The 23,762-nt window shown below is 39.3% G+C and overlaps 2 protein-coding genes across 2 annotated transcripts in view; both read right to left on the reverse strand.

Annotated features, from left to right (window-relative positions):
* podxl2 (podocalyxin-like 2) overlaps positions 1–11,604 on the reverse strand; it is a 23,689-nt gene extending 12,085 nt beyond the window's left edge. Inside the window, exons 1-4 of the mRNA XM_063911206.1 lie at positions 11,339–11,604; positions 3,259–3,602; positions 2,376–2,727; positions 681–772 (exon numbers count right to left, since the gene is read on the reverse strand). Of these exons, the coding sequence (XP_063767276.1) occupies positions 681–772; positions 2,376–2,727; positions 3,259–3,602; positions 11,339–11,369 (819 nt within the window). The 5' untranslated portion in view covers positions 11,370–11,604. The remainder of the gene's footprint in view (positions 1–680; positions 773–2,375; positions 2,728–3,258; positions 3,603–11,338) is intronic.
* A 1,076-nt stretch (positions 11,605–12,680) lies between these two features.
* mcm2 (minichromosome maintenance complex component 2) lies at positions 12,681–23,104 on the reverse strand. Its single transcript, XM_063910216.1, has 18 exons — positions 23,030–23,104; positions 21,348–21,541; positions 21,090–21,262; positions 20,430–20,560; positions 20,183–20,321; positions 19,998–20,095; positions 19,756–19,877; positions 18,891–19,098; positions 18,498–18,632; positions 18,163–18,354; positions 17,253–17,597; positions 16,983–17,109; positions 16,253–16,365; positions 15,650–15,814; positions 15,268–15,342; positions 14,602–14,784; positions 14,360–14,515; positions 12,681–13,616 (listed from the first exon to the last, which is right to left on the reverse strand). The coding sequence occupies exons 1-18, from the start codon at positions 23,033–23,035 to the stop codon at positions 13,506–13,508; spliced, it is 2,673 nt and encodes an 890-aa protein (XP_063766286.1). The 5' UTR covers positions 23,036–23,104; the 3' UTR covers positions 12,681–13,505.
* Positions 23,105–23,762: the final 658 nt, after the last annotated feature.

The raw sequence follows: 23,762 nt of genomic DNA on the forward strand, positions 1-23,762 counted from the left end.
GAGGTTAGGTAAGGGCGTCTGACATAATGATGGGAGCACTAGTGATAATCACTGTAGTGAACATACTACTCGCACAAATAGAAGCAAATTGAGAAAATTAATAATTATTATTAACATGAAAAGACCCAATGACTTGTTTAATCTGCCAATAATTTATAGGAAGAGGGTTATAGAGAAACTTAACTCTGTGTCTCTTATCCCCATTTGCTCACATGAAACAATGAGGGGCCACTAATCCCATAAAGGGTTTAAAGGCTAATTAAATTATTCACTGCAAGATTAGCAGGTGAGCCCTGTGGTTTATTGGATCTGATTTACTGACATCTAATTAATTTAAACTAGAGCTGATATCTACTTTTTATTCTGAAACGGCTCTATGTGCTATAATAGATAATAGTTTAGTCATCATTATAATAATTGAATGGTATAATATATAAGTCACAGGAAACTGGTTCTACTTTTTAGTACATTTTTCTGATTCAAATTACCACACAATTCTCAATCATTTTTAATTTATTTTAATAATCAATAATGTTCTGTTACATTTAAGTTAATGGCTTTATGGGGATTTTTAACTGAACGGAGTGTTCGTCTTATAACTACTGAGAAAAATATCCAAAGGATGACATTAACAGTAATATGTCAGTATCCATATCAAGACATTTCTTGTCCATCCTCACCTCCAGGACGGGGGCTGCACGGTGCTCCTGTAGCCCAGAATCATGCACCTCAGCTGGGGAGGAGACGCTGGGCTCAAAGGATGGACTGTAGCCTGTGAGAGACAAGAGACATGTCAGAAACGTGTGTGTGTGTGTGTGTGTGTGTGTGTGTGTGTGTGTGTGTGTGTGTGTCAGCTGGTCCTCTTTGTACTGTTGTCATAAGGTTTTGACATGGGGATGGTTCAGAGATACACAGTAGTCTCTAAATGTAAGGATGCTTGCTAATATATTGCCCCTCACTTATTTGTGTGTTTTGCATCTGATGCAAGTGGGTGTTATTGTAAGTCAGGTTAAAATAAATATAAAATACATTCTTCACTTAAGTGGCATATTCTATGAAGGTGTAATATTGCTCATACTATTTCAATATGACGAACAAAAATATATTGTTTTGTTTAATTATGCTTTGGACGAAAAACATAAAAAAGGTACACATAGACAGTGGCTCCTGGGCGTAAGTATGCTAATATATTAGTACTAAGCACAACGTAAAGCTGAGGCTGATGGGAATATCTCCCGTTCTGCAGGTAATTGATCCTGACATTTTTTTTTTTAAGTGAAAGTTTGATTTGGTTATGGATGTTCAACTTTTTTATAAAGAGGGGAACATTATTGACTGTACCCACATTTCATGCCAATACATTAAATGGTTTTTGAGTAGTTCAGTGAGAACAAGAGTGGTGGAAGCATACACCAATCTTCCATCATTTCTAGAGCCATGCTGGACGCAAATCATTTTTTTTTACCTCTAATCCAGCATCTTCACAGTTATTTGTCATCCACTAGAAGTCACTATTTACCCGGTAAGAAATTAATGCTTAAACCCAATATCTTCAGACTGTGCCGGCCTCTTCCGCTTACATTATGTTTGTCCGGCAAAGCGGAGCAGAGTGAAGCAGCACAGTCTGTAAAAATGTTGGACTGAATCTGTGGTTTGGCCCTGAGCAAACATTTAATAACTTCAAGGAGACCGCCAACATCTTCATCTCAGCCTGTGAAGATGAAACCTCCCTCTGGATAACAGCAGGTTTTTACTAAAGCTTGAGTCCAAGGCTAATAAGGTTGTCTGAGGTTGTTTAGCATGCCTTGAGCAAAGCATCAAATCATCAGCCTGTAGATACACTGCTCCAAATACGAGGATGGGTTAAATGCAGGTACTACACTTGAGAATGCTGCAATTTACTGAAATTATTGCAACCAAATGCTTATAGTATAAGTTTTTTTAGCAAGAAAATGTTAATGTCAGAAGTAAAAAGCTAAAGTTAGGCTTTAATAATAATAATAAATTGTATGTATAAACGTTTTTGATGGTACTCAGATGGAGAGGTTACAATTTTCTTGTTAAAATCAGTATAAAAACTATAAAGGATCACAGTTGAATGACTTCAAATATTATGTTTGGTGTGATGACATCAACTACTTTTATTTAGCAAGCTGTCATGGAATCGCCTATTTTAAGAGATTGTAATAATTAACAACGGTTTTGGATATTTATTGAAGTATTTTATTTTACACAAATGGTAACACAAATTTAAGATCCCTTAACTTGTGTTACCATGGACGAAGAGCAAAAATATTAACTTTTGTCCGGGTTTTAGGACTTTTAAACACAGCTTATTTTGATTCGGTGCTGAAGAGAAGATCATTTCTACTAACCAATCAGAGCATCCAGATCTGGAGTCGTGTGGTTGGCATCAAACACATGGAGGTCTTGATCGTCTGTTCCTCCTCCCCTCTCTTCTTCCTCTCCTCTGGCTTCTCCCCCTCCTCTCTCTCTGTCCTCTCCCTTGGATCTCTCCCACTCCTCCTCTCCCCCTCTCCTCTCACGGTCCTCTCCTCCTTCCTCTCCTCTGTCTCTGTCCTCCATGTCTGTCCCGAAGAAGCCGGAGGCCTCCAGGGAGGCATCGGCAGCTCCTGGCCCACCAATGAGCTCCTTGTCTCGGTCGCTGGAGTCTGGACTACCCCTGTAGCCTTCTGCATCCTGAGGAACCACCAGATGAACCATACGCTGGAAAGAGAAAGATATTGTCTTAATGTATAATCCATTGTCATAATCTAGTTGTTTAAAAAAAAAATTGAATATATATTTTCTTTAACTTGCTTTTAAAATAGATTGAAGATAGTTTTCACAACCTAATTCCTCCTGCTGTGTTTATGTATTCACCATTATACACCATACAGATTCCTTGTATGTGTACATTCATTAGGGAATAAACCTGATGATACCGAATCTGATATTTGTTACAGAATAAATATTCTCAGTGATCATCATATCAAAACTGATTCAGAGCTAAAAAATATTTTACTGAACTGAGTCTTAAGGCTGTACAATTCCCAAAACATATGTTTAGCTTTAATAATTGACTAAATATATTTTTTTTTAATAAAGCATGGGGTGTGCATTTGTTTTTGGGCATTATTGGGTAAAAAATCCTCATACATGCATTCAACCACAGTGCTAATGTTACCACTAGTATGTCTTAGGTTTGCCTTGTACAGTTACAGTTTATTACACATCCTCATGAACCTATATCCTCACCTCCATCTCGTCTACTACACCACGGTTTTCCTCCACAGCAGGGCGGGTCCTCACTACTTCCTGACCTGCGGAGGGTGGAGGGTTTATCTGGGAGGAGTTATCAGACTCCATTTTGTCCTGGGACCGGGATGTTTCATGTATTTCCGGCCGGCCCATGTCGTGAACCAAATGAGGCTGGACCCGCACTAACTCTGGGACTGAGTAGCGTTTGGTTCTGATTAATTCCTGGACGAAGTGTGCCTGGGCTGGGCCTTCATCCTGGAAAAGACGAGCCCCGGGGGCGCTGAGGGGGATGACCCTCTGGGATGAACCCACTCTGAAGGCATCGAAGCAGGCCAGCAGGGCTAATGGGAAATTTGAAAAAGACATTAAAGATGATAATGCTGTGAACCATGATGTCTTATTACAATAAAACAGGGAGTTACTTTTTGTCTGAGTTTAATTTGAATGATCCCTCAGGGTAGATTATATTGTCAGCAGAGGTTTAACAGGGTAAAGAAAACAAAACAAACGAACAAAATCGATTCTAAAACATGCAAAAAGCTACTATACTGTAATTGGCACTGGATGTGTATCTTGTAAATTGTGTAATTTCTAGTTTTTTATTTTTTATGCATGCTTCTTGAGATATTAAACTGTCTTTGGCTCTTCGCTGTAATAATTGTACGCTTCCCCTCTGTGGGACAAATAAAGATATTCTGATTCTGATTTATAACAAAAATAAATCAAAAACAATAATATCAAACAGTTAAATCAATGGATACATAAACAAGAGAAAATACTTTGAAATCAAATATGAGCCAATATATTCAAACAAGCTGATTTCCTTTCAGCTGTCTGGTTTATAGTTGTACATTAAATGTGTATTACTTATGACATGTTAAGAAATAAATTACAGGATCAAGTCAAATTAAAAGCATAAAACAGTCATGGAAAAATAAAGTGGATTGACAGATCTAAGAAATGTAACTTAACCCTAAACAGATTGAATGTGTTGTGTATGTTACCCAGCGCAGAGAACAGCAATAATACTATGAGCACTCTGTTGTCTGCATGGTACATTAAGTGCTTTTATTTCCACCGCTGCCCTCAGAAACCAACATGGAGTGGTAACAAGCCACTCATTCTTTCCTAAACAGTTTTGCAGAGATGACATACTTGTTAGTGCACCCCTGAAGTAGCATCACAAAGTCTCCCCTGACAAAATCCAATGAGATTTTTCCATTGGATTTAAAAATATTGCAGGAAATAAGCTCTGTGGCAAACACACATTTATAAAACGTACATGTTTTGTTAAGCCCGGAAAAACCGGCAGAAATAAAAAGCCAATGCTGCTATAAACAAATATATTGTGGTCTCATGTCAACAACGCTAAGCTAAAGGTGGCTAATGTTTGCTGTGCTGACGGTAAGTAGTCTCATTTAGTGGTAAAATGATAAATAATTTCTGGGTTATACGACTCATTCCTGCATAACTCTATTCATCCCACATTCACTTATCATTAGAGCCTCAAGTCTTTATTTGCAGATGTTTCTCACCAAGGCAAGAAATCCTGTTCTTTGTTTTGTCTGCTCATAAAAAAGAAACTCATTTTAGACACACAATAACACATAATTCCACGGATATTGTTATTTTATTTTATTTTTTCCGATTGATCATGGCTCCACATTCACTCATTCCTCGGTTCATCATTCCATCACATCCTCCCAGTCTGCCTCATGTTTCCCATGGTGCTCTCTGTCTAGGACACAGATGGCGGTCCGACTTCAGGGTCTGACTGAGCAGATTATCATATCATCGCCAACATGTCTCCAACACGTCTGCAACACGCTAAGCTGTCACTACAAAGCCCCTTAGACCGTACACTTCCTTCCTTCCTTCTAAAAAAGGCTATCTGATCATAAGCAGGAAGATAGTGCTCTCTGGGACAAGAGGTCGAGGAGATAAAAAGTCAGAGACAATGACGGTGCAGATTGTTTAGGATTTGAGGAGCACTTGAAGTGACTCATCTTTAGAGGACGAAGCTTACTGTGCAGGATAAATATGAGGAGATACATGCTGGGCTTCAAGATGAGTTTGGCGGAAGTGTGGACTCATCTCTGTCTCCTGGTTGTTAGTCATGGTCAGTTGTCCTTGATTTAGCTTCAACTAAACCTACAGTATTGTAACACATTAGTCTCCACTCTCCAGCATCCTCTTGTTTTCCAGTTCATTGCTCCAAGAATTCACAGCTGATCTGACTGCTGGTAGAGTGTCTGATCTGTCTTCTGAATAAGAGCAGGAGACCTCTTCATCCTGAGAAATTTCAGCTGCCACCCTCTATTCGTTGATTTGGACTTCAGAAGGACAGTTTTAACAGGCTAAAAACTACTCACTTTCTCAGGCCACTAAATGATTAAATGCTCACAATACCTAACTGATACTCAGTTCAAATGTAACTCCTGGCGGCTGATGGTTTTAGGGATGGCACACTCTAGGTTTCCCTTTCGTCACTGCATGTTTTCATGTATTTTATTATGTGCTTTGTTACTGAGCCTTTGTCTTTGTATGTCCTATAAAAGAGATTCTAGTTGACAGATTTTTTATCTATACTAAAATAGCAAGTTTATTTTTCTTACGAAAGTCAAAGATAACCAGCCTTAAGAAAATATTGAGTTGATTAAATATGATTAAAAATGTACGCAAGATTAATACAGAAAAAAAGAAACTTAACACTACAGTAAACACAAAGAATATATCAACAACTATTGGGTGGATTTTAATTAAAAGTGGTCAAAATGTCCACCAATTAGCACCTCAGTTCAATAGGAAGATAACTTAACATCAGAAATAAAGGCTTAACATTATTGCTTGTTAACACTGATTTGTAAGCGTTTAAGAATATAAAAGTTATCCCCACTTTTGATCCATTTATTTCCCTTGTGGGTAAAAATGTTCAGTCTCACAGGGGTCGGTGGACAGGTAAGACACTTTACTTTCTGTAATTACTTTGTGCCTGTGGACACACAGTGGGAAGTCATTATCGCAACTGGAACTTTTTTGAAACTGAAATTACAGAACTGATAGCAGGGCATGTTTTAATCAAGGCATCTTGATTACTTCAGGTACGAGAGGACTCAAGAGAAATATGGAGTCACAGCTCTTGTGGCTCTGTATCACTGAGGTGCAGATCTATTTTTAAAGAGGTGTCTGAATCGCTGGAAGTCTCTGCTAGCTTAGACCTTGAGTCCAGCCCAGACTGAAAGAACTCAACATTTATTTCATGCATTTCTACAAAATGTTGTCCAGACAATATCTTTTCTATGCTTATGTCTTGACTCAGTTGTCCCCTTTCTTCTTTGTGATGTAATGCTTGTTAAAATCTGTTAGCTTAAAATCTTAACTGACATTTTAAACATTGTCCCTTGTGTACAAGTGTTTTTGTAGAAGTCTATGAGAAAATGTTCCTGTCTTTCACATCATTTCTTACCTCTGTAAACATTTTCTAAGCGTTTATATCTCTATTCTTTAAGGTAAAAACAAGAAGAACCTCTGTTCACAAACAGCTGATTGTCTCTAAACACTGATATCTCCTTACAAACTTATTGTAGACTTTTATTTCCTTTAAAAAGAGCTTAGTATAAAAACCAGTGGCCTATAAAATGTCCCGCTTGCCGCACTGATCGCTGTGGATGACTGATCCAAGGGTAAGAGATGGAGGAAGGCAATCAAGGATGGGGGGATGAACAGCAGAAGTGAAGAAGTGCTGCAGTGGTTTAAATTCCTCCCTATTCCCAAACCCTCAAAGTTAGCACTGTGCTGTTATAACTGCACCTTAATAAAGTCTGCGTGTGCATTTCTGACAATTCAAGGACCAAAAAGCGCAAATAGATGACAGAAAATCCAGCCGTGTTTAGCAGAGTCCAGAGCTACTGTCTGTGTAATTATTTTGGAAGCAGCAGAGAACACCATAAATAAATTGATCGACTCATTGATGTTTGAATATGAGGAAGACCATGTTGGGACCTGTACTGTCCATTAAAGCCCAAAGAGAGGGTTTCAAATGATGCTGCTTGTGCTCACTCACCTTACTGATGCAGAATAAGAGTACCATATACCCAAGAGATGTATTATGAAGGATGTTACATTACTACTAATGCACTGTAGTGAAATAAAACTACACAAATCAATATTTACAATGGATAAAAGGTAAAAGATAGATGCACCACTTGATTGTTAAGCTTAAGGAGCATTTTAGCCTCTTCCAGCTCATTATTTTTGATTTTACAGCCAATAACTTTACATTTTAACCATATTAGCTTGTTGTTTCAGCTACAACAGACAGACGGACAGAGTTAGCAGCTAGCTGGTGAACCAGAAATCTGTTAGCCTGTATTTGCAAGATTTTGACCAGGAAATCAGTTGAAGTCTGACAAATTTGAATCTTTCCGGTCCCAATGTGGAGTAAGAAAGATTCCTCCTCAGACAGATAATATTAGACGAACGTTTCTCCCATAGCACAAACACTGTTGAGAACATATTGAAGCATTAAGCACTCAAAGAGCCAGATAGTTCCCTTAGGAATTGGTGCAGACCAAAACAGAGCTGGAGGCTATCTTAACAGATGCAAACATAATTGCGCCCCTCTACTACTAAAAATTATACTATACATTTTTTGGCTCACTCACCCAGACCCGGGCAGGAACCCCTGACATGACCTTATGAACCTGCAACAAAAATGTTGGTCTTAAAGAAAACCTAGCATGATAACCTTTTCCAACACCAACTCTAAAGTTAAACAATAAAAACGGTTGCCATGTAGACTGTTTGTATGGACAGCAAGAATACGTGTTTGTTTGACTGAAGTTATCGGAAATAGGTATGGACAATTTGCCACCTGATTTACTTTAGTATAGTGTATAATTTTACCAACATTAACAGGAAAATATATATTTAAACTGAAAAAAGCCTGGGGATCAAAGAAATATGATTACCCTACAAATCTCAAAAAAGGCTTTCTCGGGAGCTCATGTCTCTTTCTATTTGAAACCAATTAATTATCATCATAAACATTGGAAGATAAACCAAACATATATCATACGTTTTGTCTGTACTGAAAGCTTATTCCTATGATGTTGAAGACAAAAAAGCACATCTCTCTCATGCTGAACAGTCTTGTTTCAGTACTACAAAGTCACCTTGAAATGTTTTGCCTACAAAGGCTACTTTGCAGCGTAATAACTTCAAATCCTTCCACAGTCCATCCAGCAGGAGCTGAGTTATCAGCTTCACACAGATAGACTCCAGAGGATATGAGCAGCTGCTGGAGGGAGATACTCTCCAAAGTCCATCAAACAAACTGAAATTACTGACGCACAGAGGAAAAATCTCCCTTTATTGTGGCTTGGAACTCAAAGCATGCAGCAAAACAGGAAATCTGGACGTCAATCACCAGAAAATACACAATGTGGTTAAATTATTTGTTAATAACATAAAGGTTGTGTATTTATAGTAAAGTTTAAAGTGGCTTAAAGAGGCCCTATTATGCTTTTTGTGGTTTTCCCTTTCCTGTAGTGTGTTATATTTTTGTGTATGTAAATGGTCCGCAAATGCTAAAATCCCAAGGTTCCCTTCAGAGGAAGTTTCTATCCCCCAAACTGTCAGAATCGCTTCCATTGGACTCCTCTTTTTACTTCAGTAACAGTGACATCACTATGTAACACTTGCACTTCTATTGACTAGCACTCAACACATTGTATGTGATAGACTAAGGGGCGGGACAACTCTAGGTGGATGATAAATCACAAGTATGGTTGGGCAACCAATCAGAGCAGACTGGGCTCTGGTTTCAAACAGAGGGTGAAAAGAAGTGCTGCACTTAATGAAAATGTAATGTATTCATTATAGCAATATGGTACATTTTTACTTTATATTGTTTATTTTTATATTTCTTGTACACATTTTAAGATATTTATTAATTTGACAGTTTAAATATATTTACTTTAATTTCTACTACTGTGTTAATGTATGCACTATTATGAATCAAAGCAAATGTGTTGTTGTGACAACCTACAATTTTGATCCTGATTCTAATGATCTTGATTTTTTATTTCTGAATAACAGAGAAAATAAAATGTTTGAACCATGGCCGTTTAAGGTAGCATGCAGCATTTCCTCTCTGCGGTATCAGTGTTGCTGTGTGCGTCTGTGGACATACAGCTTATTACAAATGTTCTCAGGGAGGTTTTACATCTCCATAAACACTGCAGAGAACCTTCAGTTCACAGGGTCGGTAGAATGTGACGCTACATGTTCCTTGCTGCTGTCGCTTTTGTTTGGACTTCAGTACATTATGTTGCCCCTAAAGCCCCCTCAGATCAGCTTATAGTAGGCCAAGACCCTCCCCCAAATCCCCCTTCACCCCAACTGAGAGACAGTAAGGGTGAGGAGGTTCAGCATCCTCTTCCTCACCCTGTTACCTCCACTCTTTCCTCAACAAACCTCCATTTGCAGCCAGCAGCAGGAAGATTTATACAAAATGATTTATCATGATGATAAAAATTGTTTCTAAATAACTGTTTATACTTATTTAAGTTTTACTGCACGTCAACATACTTATGTTTATTTATTTATTTTAAATGAAGGAATTTTGAAATATATTGCCCCTACACACAATTATTATTATTTTTTCTATAATTGTTTTAGATTAATGATTTATTTAGAGAAAATCTCTTGCAGTGATTATGATGATTCTTTTTAAAGAATTTTTTGTTTGGTTTTCCAATGATTGGTTAAAACATTCACATCATTCACAATAATACACGTACACATGTCTGCTATATTTATTTCACTTAAAATACTTGGTAAATACACTATTTTAAGTCACAGTAACAGTTAGTTATTCATATGATTATGACTATTATTTTATGATAATTAATAATAATTTGACCTGTATGTCACCTTGTTTTCTTTGCCCGTTCGTGAAAATATTCATATATTTTTTATTTTGCCTGTTTCTTTCAATGCACTTTGTGAAGTGTTTTTTTTGTTGTTTTTTTTTAATTGCAGAAGCAGTAATGTTGAATTTATGCTTAATAACCAGCATGGAAGCTGCTGTTTATATCAGAGCAGCTTCACAAGCAAAGAGGAGCTGAACCTCAATATTACATGCCAAGAGAAACTGCAGCATGAAAACCAACCCAGAGGAACATGTGGAACTTCATGGAGGCAGATGTGTGCCACTCCAGATGATGAAAATGATGGTGGAGCTATTAATCTATTATTCAATCAACACATGTTGCACATATCCAGATGAAGGACTTCAGTCCAAAAATGTCCTGGTTCCTGGCTGCCTAATGTGATGATTCGATGCTGTTTTACTCATACAAGTTTTTCAGACTGTTTTTAGCTGCAGGAAATTATTTAAAGAGATTTAAAACATATATTTGTCCTACAATTTGATGATAACTCATTACATTGATTAACTGAACAATTTAAAAGATAGTTGCTGCAGCCCTTCAATTCAAAACAACAATATATCTATTATATTATTATTATTATTATTATATAATATACATGTTTTATTTATTTTTTTGTCAACCGCAAGGCCATAGTCTTTCAGGTATTAACAACATACAGAATTGTTTTGGTGCATCAAAGAATCAATACTTTCAATCACCATGACAATGCAAAACTCCTTATCATCCTGATTACAACTAGTGTGTTGAAAATTATGTGTGTGTCAGACACTGCAGTGTGTCTACTGATTTAAGTATACTGCGTGCCTCCCACACACTGCAAGCCTTTGCATCCACTTCGCAGAATTTAACCCAAGGGGTTCATTAGAAAAACACCCTGATTCACAACATTATCACTAATACTTGTACGTACTCACAAAACTTGTACGATACTGCAACATAACATCCGTACAGCGACTACCTTACACGTCTGTTGTGTTTGGTAGTGAGTGTGATGTTTTTCAAAGTCTCCTAAAATGTCTCTGCTGTATGTTCTGCATGTTTAGTTGCGCGACGTGTGCAGTAGCTGGATGTGTTCATAGCTGGATGAAATGGGTAGATGTTGAATATTGAAAGAGACTCACCAGTCAGTGTGATGTACAGCAGGCCCGGCATGTCTGCTGCAGTGCTGCTCCTCCTCCGCTCCCAGGACCGACCTCACAGATTTCAGCTGCAGATGCTCTCTGGATGCACGAGGAGCAAAAACACCGAGCTCATGGCCGTGTGTGCGAGATCACTGAGCGTCTAATGTCCGTGCAGACAGACAGAGAGACTGACAGACAGGCACACAGACAGGCAGACAAACGGACTGTGTGTGGGGCCGAGCTACGGTCAGGTCTGCTCTGCTGCACCACAGTCGCTGCAAATAACCGCTTGGCAGCAGCTGTACTTCCTCCGGTGGCCGCTAGATGTCCCTGCAGCTGGGACTGACTCAGCTCTGGCTGACATATGCGTTGAGGTGCTCCTCGGAAAGTAGTATTATTGCTTTGCATTACACTTTAATCCAAAAACACCAGAAAACGGTTATTTATGGAATAGAGTAATGGAACTGATAACAATTAACCAGGGGAATTTAAAAGATATACATATATTAAGAGAAACATGTTTTTTTTTTACGAACAAATAACTGCTAATAACAATAAATCATTATTTCGACATTTATTTGGAAGCCAATTTCTGCCAGCTAATGTTTTTCATGAGAAGTCATTAAAGTGAGAAACTCTAAAAATAACATTTTTTAAAAGTGCCTTAGGACAGAAGTCATTACATCATTAATTAGTATCACCAAAATACCAAGAAACCTACTTTTAATATATTAAGTCATTTCGAGAAAGTTTGTCATTGTGATTTGATAACAAATTATAATTTCAAGAAATGTACTTAGACATAAATACAGGCTTGTAATAAAAATTCTAAAGCTACCCACCAGTACACAATGAAAGTAAGATAAACGCCAATTTTGCACCTTCAGTAATTACAACTCGATAACCATTGTTCTGAATCAATCATTCTCCCTAATGCAGGACCTCGACTCGTAACGGAGCATTTCTAAATACTGTTGTTACTACTTTTACTTCAGAAAAATACATTTAACCTTTGGGCAGATTTTCAGGAATTTCAATTATCACTTTCTTCCAAAATATATCAGAGCAAGTGGATTAAATATACTCAGACCTTTAGTAATTGAAGTTTAAAAATATCCTTTAACGAGTAAAACCTCTGTAAAAATCAAGCAACAACACTTTTTTACTAGAATGGAAATTTGGACAGACATTCTGCATTCAAGTTTTCTAATAAGTCGAGACATTTAGCCGTTTAATATGTTGCATGAAGTCAGTAAATTCACCCAGTCAGCAGAAATGAATGGCCAAACACTGCAGATATCAATCAAACCATCCTTCAGTAATGAGACAGTGACAAGAAAAATGTTGGACAAATATTTAATATCAAAACCTACAATCCAACATTTATTTTAAGCACTTTGTGTGTTATTTATTACAATTTCCAACATATCCAAATCTTCACTTTTGCCAAGTATGGAGGCTTAACATTTCCATTTTATTCACTTCACATGAACAAACTCAGAACACACCGAACAAAAAAAGCTTGAAATGCAAGTGTCAGAGAGTCTAAACAGCAGCTCGTAACAGAGAGGAATCAAGTGAAACAAGTAATCCTGTTTTTTTAATAACAGACGTAAACATGTACATTTATTTACAATGGGCCCTACCTGAGGGCGGCTAAGGAGACGGGAAGATGGAAAATGCAGGAGGAAGAGTGATGTCATCACTGATTGTTTCTGAAAGATCTGAAGAGTTAAGTTATGTTATTTATCTATATTCTGATGTACAGGGTTTTTTTTTTCCAAATAACTTTCATTTGGGTTGTTTTACAAAAATAGCTTTTATTTTGGACCCAAACTCTTCATGTGGTGACAAGTGACTTTCTGAATGTCCATCTCCATCTTCTTCAACATCCCCTCTTTCCTCAATGCTACTTTAAGATTCAAATCAGGTCAACACAACATTTAAAGCTCCAAAACATCATGTTTATGGAGTGTTACTGCTGCATTTTACCCTCTCTGACCATCTTACTACCGCCTGCTTCCTCCAGCAGAACAATTTCATCCATTCAGACATAGAAAGTCTAACCCTGGAGTCCACACCTTAAGGAAACAAGGATTAGTTTTTACCCCTTTTGGGCCCTGAAATAGAGTTTATGAAGCACAACTGATGAGGAGGAGTCGGGCTCCTAGAACTGTTGCAGGATCAGTTTCTTCTTTCCATCGTGACTGAACTTGTTGGAGCGGAAGATGTCGCTGTCATAGAACGATGTCAGGTTGTGGATGTTGATCTGTCTTGCCTGAGGGAGGAGGAGGAGGAAGGGAAGACAGGTGATTAGAGCTTGGATTTATTTCTCAATGGAGGACAGCAGAGATGGGAAATAATCTGTTTTGCAAGTCACAAGTGTCAAGTTTTGGCTATGAAGTCCCACGAACATCCAACGAATGTATATCAGCGTCAGGCGACAACAACTGATACTTTGGTAACAAGTACATGCCAAAACGTGTAAAACATAGCGTAGGAAATGGAACAGTCAGGGCTCAAGACTACTGGCACTCTAGGGACAATAGAACATTTGTTTGCGACACAGTGAAGTCAATACAAACATCCCCCTCCCTCTTACATTGTGTATCCATGTTGAAAACAGCAGGAGGGGACTTTATGCTAGCTGCTGGTGAATGGAGGCAACATAGAATAAATATTTTTAAATGGTGCGTTCAAGGGGCAAAGGTCAATTATAACGATGATATAACGATCAAGATTTAAGTTTAGTGATAAACTTTAATAAATACATTTGTTTGAAGAGGTTTTCACAGCAGTGAGAGAATTATGTTACATTCTGTTAAACTTAGGCATACTAAAACGGCCCGTTTGTCTTGTTTATTTAGCCTCTTGAATTTGTATTTTGAACCAAGAGCACTTACAAACAAACTAAGTCAATAAAAAAATATATATTTAATGGATTGATTTAGGAAGAAAATCTAGTTCTTATCCTTTATTTTAAATGTTGTATTTTTTACAATGAAACCCCCACCCCGTTACCTTATCGTGCAGGTCTTTCTCTGCAACCTCGATGGTGTCGTTCTGGACTCCGTATCTGTTCCTCTGGTAGGCCACCTGCTCGGCCACCAGCTGTTTGAGGATGAAGAGCAGCAGCTCGTTGTTGTCCCTGCGGAAGGCTAGGTACCGAGCAAACGTCTGGAAGGAAACACAAGACACCACCCACGTTAGAAACTCCACACTGCGCACCCTCTCTGTGATCGTGTTTAAGCAGCCACACCCACCTTCCTCATGCTCCTCATGACACTGAACTTCTGCGTGTCGATGAAGCTCTCCAGCATCACCCTGATGGCCATGTTTACGTCGTCCTCCAGCACGTAGTCCCTCAGGTGCATCTTGGCGTGAGCCTCGGCCATGCGGATCATGGACTCGATGTGACGCACGGTGATGGGGATGCTACCCGTCGCCTGTTAAACCAGCGGGAGGTTTCATTATAACAATCCAACGGGCCATTAAAGCAGCTTTTAGTGGAAAAGATCATGACTACAGTCGTTTTAATAAACAAATGATGCAGCCAAACTGTTTCTAAATGTGCAAATCAGCATTAATTTTAATAATAAATAATAACACATAACTGTAAATATTGCAGTACAATGTGCATTTTTACATTCACTTTTTATATTTTAATGAATATCCTTAATTCATCATTTTATTGCACAGTCTTACTTTAACATGTGTTTATATAAATATGTATTATGATACTTATCTGATTCGATTCTAAAAATGGAGCAACTATCACACATCCTAACTTATCCCAGGATAAATGAAGTGTTCTGATAAGTGCAATAATATACACAAAACTGTTATTATTTGACCTCCTACTTTTGTAGATGTGTAACTGTAATCCTGTTTTATTGTCAGTGAAAGGTGTTAGAGTCTGGAGCACTCACCATGGACTCTTTGCGCAGGTCGCTGTAGATGCGAGCCACTTTGTCCTGATCCATCTGGTTCAGTTTAGGATGAATCTGCAGACACAAATAACAAATTATAATTGAAGGCAAATTGTAGCAACACTTATAGCTGCTATTGAACTAAAGACAAAACAATACATTTAATTGTATATGTAAGAGATTTGCTTCCTCTACACTTGAAGTATTTTTGATTCTTGGTAGAAAATTGTAAGGATGTTGTACACTCTGGTCACTGACATACTTGACTCGTACATTTACTCAGCAAGTTCCATAAGTTGTTTTGCCATAGCATTTACAGAATAATGACTACCAAAGCACAGAAGACATAAATTGGTATGCGCAGACTGGAGGTTTTTCGTACCCGCTCCTTGGCGTATATGATGTACTTCCTCAGGAGCTCCTGGGGAATGGGCGGCACGTCGGACGTGTTGGGCAGGATCATTTCCTCCAAGGCCACGCCCGATTCTTTGTTGCTCGGGTGATGCTTGATGTGGGAGCCAACGACAAAACGTGCCAACATCTCATCCTAGTTGGGAGAAGAGGCAATCACATAAAAGAGGGGAGGAGCAGTGAGTGCCTGATACCTGATGTGCCACTTAGGGTCTTCAATCAAGAAAATGAGTCTCTAATGTTTTGTCACTTTGATCCTTTCCCTCAGGAGCCTTTAACAGGGGGTGAAATTATCAGCAACAAACCAAAAAGGTGATTAAAACCAGTAAACAATACTATGTATGGTATGAAAAGGAAATGTTACATATTATAAGCTACTTGACTATTCCAAATTACGATTAATTTATTACCTGATTTGACAGTGAAGGGGGACTGATTAACACACTTTACATCTAACACTTTTGGGACTTTCCAACATCGGTTTAAATAAAATGTATAACATTGTTTGTGATGTCATGTCGTGTTCATTAATCCAAAAGAGTTACAGTTGAATAAAAGTTGCGCGAATGTTTACCTGCACGGGGTCGACGGTGTCTCGGACGATACAAAGGACATCAAAACGAGACACGATAGGCTCCGTCAGGTCCACGTTCTCTGAGAAGGTCAGCGAGGGGTCGTACCGTCCGCCTGCAGGTACACAAGACCAGAGTTAAAATCATGCACAAAAATATTTCTGGATGCATTATTATGCTTCATACACAGGAATTGTAGGGCCAATGATAAAAACAAAACACCGTACAATCCAGCCTTATCCTGTACATGATTAATAACTATTCAATTCCTCTGGGAGCAAACACTAATAAGTCTACAGGATCATATTTTAACGTAATTTGACATCCGATGTTTGAGTCAGCTGTAGAAAACGATCTTATAGCGTCTGTATTGATCATCAAATATTCAATTCACACATTTTTGCAGCATAAATGTCAAATATGTGCATATTCCAGCTTATAAAGGATGTGTATTTTCAGAAACAAAAATCAGGTGATATGAAACAAGTATACATATTCATAATTTGGGGATACTGTAAGTATTTTCATATCTCATTTTAAAGATAAATATCCCAGCAGAAAGAACTGATAATATTCACTGAATATCAGCCTTTAATGTTGCTTTTGATACATTTTGCCAAACCACAAACAATGTTCAATTCGCATCATGAACTGATGCAATATCCACAGTTAGCGCATATTTCCCCATCGTGTTTTCTTAATTACAAACAGATTCCACACCGCGTCACGTACCGATGGGGTTGGAGGCGGCGATGATGGTGCACCGGGCTTGCAGCGAGGTGACGATGCCAGCCTTGGAGATGGAGATGCTCTGCTGCTCCATGGCCTCGTGGATACTCGTCCTGTCGGCATCGTTCATCTGCAGGACAGAGGTTAGATGCTTAGTATTCAGACACCTAACAGAATATTTGTTTAGAAGTAGGACAGTGATGGTAAATTATAAAATAGCTATTTTTTCTCAGCCTTTTTTTGTCTAATGTGTCAGTAATACATCAAGCTCACCTTGTCGAACTCGTCGATCAGACAGACTCCACGGTCGGCCAGCACCAGCGCTCCGGCCTCCAGCGTCCACTCGCGGCTGATGGGGTGTCTCTGCACATAGGCGGTCAGACCGACAGCGGATGCCCCCTGACCCGTGGTGAAGACCGCCCGACTCGCCACCTTCTCCACGTACTTTAGGAACTGGGACTTGGCGGTTCCCGGGTCTCCACACAGAAGCACATTGATGTCTCCACGCACTTTGTGTTTCCCACCTGGATTCTTGGGCTCTCCTCCAAACAGACACAAGGCCAGGGCTCTCTTGATGTCCTCGTGACCGTAGATAGACGGCGCCATGCTGGCAAAGACCTGCGGCATGAGAGGAACAGACATCAGTACAGGAAACAGTTGGAGAAAAGAAAACTGGACATTGACATACCGAATGTTTGAACCGGCCTTTGTGTTGGCACAGCTGATAAAAATGTGCATCATTAAATTGGGCCAATATAAATGTTTGGTATTCACTTGATTTTCACCATAAAACATAACATAATAACTTGGGGTTCATTTCATTATCTTTGGCTTAAAATATATATGTTTTTACTTCATGCATAGAGTTAATCGTCATTTTAAGATATTTTTGGGGGGCTTTTTACCTTTAATTGGATAGGACAGTGGACAGTGACAGGAAAGTGGGAGAGAGAGTCGGGGTGGGATCCGGAAAGGACCACGGGTCGGGAATCGAACCCGGGTCGCCGGCGTACGGTGCAGGTGCCCCAGCCAGTCGCGCCACGGCCGGGGCCAGAATTAATCTTAATAGTTCTACTATTTCCTAATTTAGATCTTTGAGAAGGGTATGTGTCAAGCGTACTGACTGAAGTTTCCTTAGCCATTTGATTAAGCTGTAATGTGTGAGTGTTTGTGCCTCCCTCACCCTCTCCCCGATGCGCTCGTCCTTGGACAAGGCGACGATGGCCTTCACGTCTTCGTCGGTGAGCTCAGCCACAGCGACGCCCTGGTCTCTGCGAGTGATGTGATTGGCTAAGATCACAGTGGCGAACACCGGGAAGCCGTTAGCCATGTTCAGAGAGCCGTCGTAGTTGTTGTGGTAGATGCCCGTCAGTTCCTGAGGAGCAGGAAAACGGTTTATTGTTACTGTGGTGAACCTTTAAACACATGCTATTCAGATATTATCTTTTAGGCAAATAAATTCAAGATTCAAAGGCGTTATTGTGTAAGGCTACAGCGTTAGCAAGGTTTTTAACTCACAATCTCGTCTCCGGGCTTGCAGTTGTCCACCAGGTCGGCCAGCAGGATGGCGTCTTTGGAGCGGGGGAGGCGTCCGGCGGCCACTTTCCCAGGACTCTCCTGGATGGTGATCCTCTGGTAGTTCTGGTACACAGTCTGCAGGAGGGAGAGGATTGGTTAATTCACTGAGACAAAAAGAGATTGGATGAACCAGAAAAACAGTCTTACTTTAACTTGTTGTTTTAAAAAAATAAAATGATTCTATTTAAATTCATTAGACAGTTTTAATTTAACTTGTTATATTTACAAAAAATAATTTGTTCTATTTGTTATTTATCCTTTTTTTATTCTTAAATGGAGCATAAAGTCTACTCTGAACAACGTTTAACATTTCCAGCACTCAGGGCCTCTCACCTGCTCCATGTTGATCTCGAAGGGCCCCAGGGACTGACACTCGGGACAGGAGCCCGGCTTCACCTCCTGGTTCTGGGACTGGAAGAAGGGGCCCAGCACGAAGTTACACTTGTTACAGTTGTACTTCACCATGCCGAGCTGGGGGAGCACGCTGGTGCAGCTGCTCACCACGCCGCTGGTCCGGATCAGCTGGTTCAGGTGGAGCTGCCTGCGGAGGACAGAAGAAGAGGAGGTTTAATTAGTTTACTGCTCTTTCTAAAACTCTATCTGTACACCTTGTCATTTGCATACATCCCATCTGTTCGTATTGATTCAGATGTCTGCAGTGCTCTCAGTAGATGATGTATGCAGTGTTTGTGTATACAGTAAATAGTAAGTCAATATTGTATAGATTACACTCACTTTTACATAGGAATCAAAACTGGTTCCAAATTGTCCCTTCCATCAGAGTCATAGGCCTCCCAGGTTAAAAATCCATGTATTCATGCCAGCGTTCATTTTAAGGTTTAACGCGCAGTAGCATCCCATGCAGCCGTCTGTGCTATTTGATATAACTACGGACAACATTTAAATATCAAAATGGTTTGGGCTCCTGCAGAAGAACCTCTGGCTGTTAACATTTTTTTTGAGCTGCTACACCCTTTATAGTATTTTTGGGGAATTATAAACTTAATCATCCTAACATTTCTTTTTTTCTTAACCCAAAAAACATCATGTAATCTAATCATTTCAAATTCAATGCGTATATTTATCCTCACGTGACCAAATGTTACCCCCCAATCATTCAGAGGTAAATTAGAAAGGGAGGAATCATCCCTGTTAAAGGACAGATACTGTACATGCAAAGTAGATAGTGAGTTATTACCTGAGTGAGCGGATCTCCTCCACCAGCGGCAGGTTGCAGATGCGGACGTGGATCTCGTGGGCGATGCGGTCGTATTTGGGGTACATGGCCAGCACCACCTCTTTACCTGCTTCATCAAAAACCTGACAACAAGACAGTTGGTTAAAACACTGATGATTTGAATGGAGTCACAAAAATAAATATCATCCTTAAATAAACAGAGTCACAGTTTAATATGAACAAAATAATAAAGTTGGACTCACTTTCAACATCTCAGTTGGAGCCTCTGGCAGGAAGTAGGCCAGGACGTGCTCTCTGGCTGCCAGGTCTTCATAGTTTACAACCAGACTCTCCTTGTTCTCTGGAATAACAGAAGTAAATTCATTTAACATTACATATTTGTCAGCCTGTACGTACACACACATATTTTAGAAAACAGATGCACTACCTTTGCACATGTCACTGATCTTCTCCTTGAACACGTTGTGGCCGTTCTCGTCCACGTGGGTCCGCAGGAAGTTCTTGAAGCGGTTGTAGATCTCCAGCCTGGGAGCTGCCATGGATACCCACTCCCTCACCGTGTGGCCCTGCAGAGCGGGGAAAACACCGTCAGATCCTCGAACACAAACGCTGTCCCTTTCTGACAGGGAACTCTACATCAATGTATCTGTACTCTAAGCAGCAACTTTTATAACCTTCATGTCCTCCAGGTTCTCAATACTCTCAATCATTTCCTCGTCCTCTCCCTCTGCGATGCCTTCAGCTGCACGTTCAGCCAATCTCCTTCTCCGAGCTGCAGGGCGTTCGTCATCCTCATCTTCGCTGTCTGCATGACGCAAATAAATAAAGTTATTCACTCAATCCCCTTCTGCCTCCTTTACACCCCTGAACCTCTTTAAAACAGCTCTGCCTAACATATGTCTGCTGCTTTGAGTATGAAAATCTTACTTTGCATGTACTACTATTAGTCTTTCCTTTTTGGGGGATCATCATGTTTTAAGTATTTTGGAACTACAGTTCTACAGGGATGTTGCCATGGCGTCAGTTGCAGTCTAAATCTTGAGCACTGTTGTTCCCAGCTTATATATTTGTATACATGTTGGCAAGCTGGCCCCATTAAGTATGCCAAATTAGCTATTAGTAGCTCCTGTTTGTACAGATCCACAAGTTATGAGGAGCATTTACTCATTAATATTTATAAGATGAAGATATACACAGAAAGTGCAAGTCACATTAAAGTATTTACCTTCATGCCTATATGTTCAGATTTGACTCCTTTATGATGTACCAACTCAAAGTACTTCTGAACGTCCTGTTTTGTTTTTAATTTCAGCATACATCCGTTCTATTCTCACCGTAGAGCAGTCCTCTCCTCAGCCTCCCACTTGCGCCCGGCTCCCTGTCCCTCCTCCTCATGGCCTCTTCAGCGGCGGCTCGGGCACTGGGCGACAGCTCCGACAAATCCTCGTCCTCCAGATCCAGACCCTCCGCCTCGTACTGATCCAGCGCTGGGATGGCTCGGTAATCCCTGAACAGAAAAACAAAAACGTGTTATCATCAAACAATGGAAAAACATTAAAGCAAATCCATTTGATCAAGTCCTTCCCCCTCACCTCTCCATGCCGTCCCCAATCAGCTCCTCTCCATCCCCATCTTCCTCCTCCTCTAAAGGAAGTGGTTCATCTCCCAGCAGCCCCTCAGACTCGTCCTCGAAGGGTGGCAGATCTCGCCCCGGGCTGGAGGTCATGTCTCCTCTCCGAGTGGCTCTGCTGGGGCTGGTGGCCATGTGGTATGACTCGGAGGAATCCTAACAACACAAATTAAAAACAGGTGAGACTGACTACTATTATCTCTACATAGATGCGAATATATACTCGACTTCCAGTACACATTAGGGTTTTACTGGGCACCATCACTTTAAAGTGTATCTTCAATGAGTTTCTTCTTGGCTTCTATTGCCATATTTGGTTATTTCAAATCATGTTTAATATTTATTGCTATCTATAGTATTTTTGTTAACCGCACCCCCCTTTAGTGTTCTTCTCTATTGTGTTAATTATTGCAACCTAACAGCTGAGACATACACCTAATTTCCCATTACATGTATTAACACATCAGCTCATCTGAATTTAACCTTCCATCTGTAGTTAGTTTATTGTTTAACAGTTTCTGAAATCCAGGGGATTAATATATTAAAATATTTTAGTTTGTACATTTACAACAGACATTCCCAATGATGCATTTCCAAATGCAGAAGGTGCATTCTAAACATTTGAATAATGTTTTTGGCATGGTGCAAGCCATTTTTCCCCCATACCGACTGGACTGATTTAGTAGTTTATTTCAAAGCAATTATGCATGCATGTCTAAAACTGGCTGTCATTTATACATTAAAGTTCATCGCTCACTTTTATATTTGAACATTTTGTGCTCAATTAGTAGTCTCTGTAATGATTGCGTTAACTGAATATATCCATAAAATGTACCTTAACACAAGACAAAAATCCACAGAAAATCTAATTGCAAGAAGTTGTTGCAGCATACTACCTAGTTAAATATTAGGGTTGTTTTTGTTCTCATAATGTAACAAGAAAATTATGTCATAAAAACTGATAGAGATAAAGGAAATAATGCCTTGCAGCCATGTGGTAAAAACCCCAATCACAAAGAAAAGCACAATGAATAATAAAAGATGGGGTACTAAAAATGTATCATTAATTTGCCTAATTTAACAATACATGATATAAATCATCACATAATGTGATAGATATGTTCTATTTTACAACACCTTTTAGCAGAAAACATGATATTATGCATCTTATTTCCGCTACTCTTAACAGAATAACGAACTTTTTTGTCTGTAAGGTTTGCTCCATAAACCATGGACAGCTAAACTGACATTCTTTATTGACATTTTCAGGGACAAAAAGAACAGCCGCATGGCAGGTCTACTATTAGCAGCAAGGTGACAATCGAAACAGTCATTTGCATTAACTCACAGATAATTGTTCATATTAGCAACAATGAAAAAGCGACTGAATAGAATATAGTTCAAATTCATTCAGATACATGGATATAAAATGTTATTTCATTCTGTCTTCTGATCGAACCGAAGCCCTTAGCATCTCTGTCATTGTTGTGATGCAGACAAAAGTATACATGTCAAACGTTTTAACATCAGAAAACTCAAACTAAAAGACTTCAATCTGTTTAATATAACTTCTTGCTCCTTTAGTAATGACATGACACTCTAAAATGAGTCGTTTTCGGAGCTTTTTTCTTCATTTTAACTCACCGCCATTGTTCCGCGACTGTCTCTCTCTGCCTCTTGAAAAGAAACTTCTTCTTCCTGCCGGGAGTCAGTTTTCGCGCGAAAAGCCCATGTGACGCTCAAAGCCCGCGAAAATAAATGAATATTCAAATGACCACTGACGTTTTGTCTCTTTATTGGTCGAGTTGTTTTAAGGGGTGGGCTTTAAAGAGAGGGCGTTTGGTTTGACAAACAAACAGTGAGCTTTGTTTTGGCGGGTGAGGATGATGTCTGATAAAGAAAGCATTTTAGGCCAAAGTTTATGAGAACATGGGCGGAGTTTGTGATGTGCCTTTTTTTCCCGGGAATATTTGGGCCGCGTACGATTCCGTTTCATTGCCTCTTGAAAGGGATGGCAACGAAACTACAGTAATCACAAAATCTAGACTTTACTGCTGTTTTTTCTCTGTTAAAAACAAATATTGAATCACAGAACAGTGTCTCCTGCTTATAAAGATGCTTTATTATACAAACTCTATGCATTTAAATGTTGGCTAACTTAGCATGAAAAACTGCAGCTTAATGCTGTCCAGTAGATGTTGAGTTATTTCACATTACGTATAAACCTGTATGTATAGTCTATGTTAAAAACTACTCCTCTCCACAAACATTTTGAACTCACAGAAGATATGTTTTGTTTTGGTTTAAATCTCGGATATGTGGCTGGTATTTATCACATTTTAATTTTGGTATAAAATGCCACTGGTGTTGTTATTCA

The sequence above is a fragment of the Eleginops maclovinus genome, chromosome 20 (assembly GCF_036324505.1).
Source record: "Eleginops maclovinus isolate JMC-PN-2008 ecotype Puerto Natales chromosome 20, JC_Emac_rtc_rv5, whole genome shotgun sequence".
Classification (NCBI taxonomy): domain Eukaryota; kingdom Metazoa; phylum Chordata; class Actinopteri; order Perciformes; family Eleginopidae; genus Eleginops; species Eleginops maclovinus.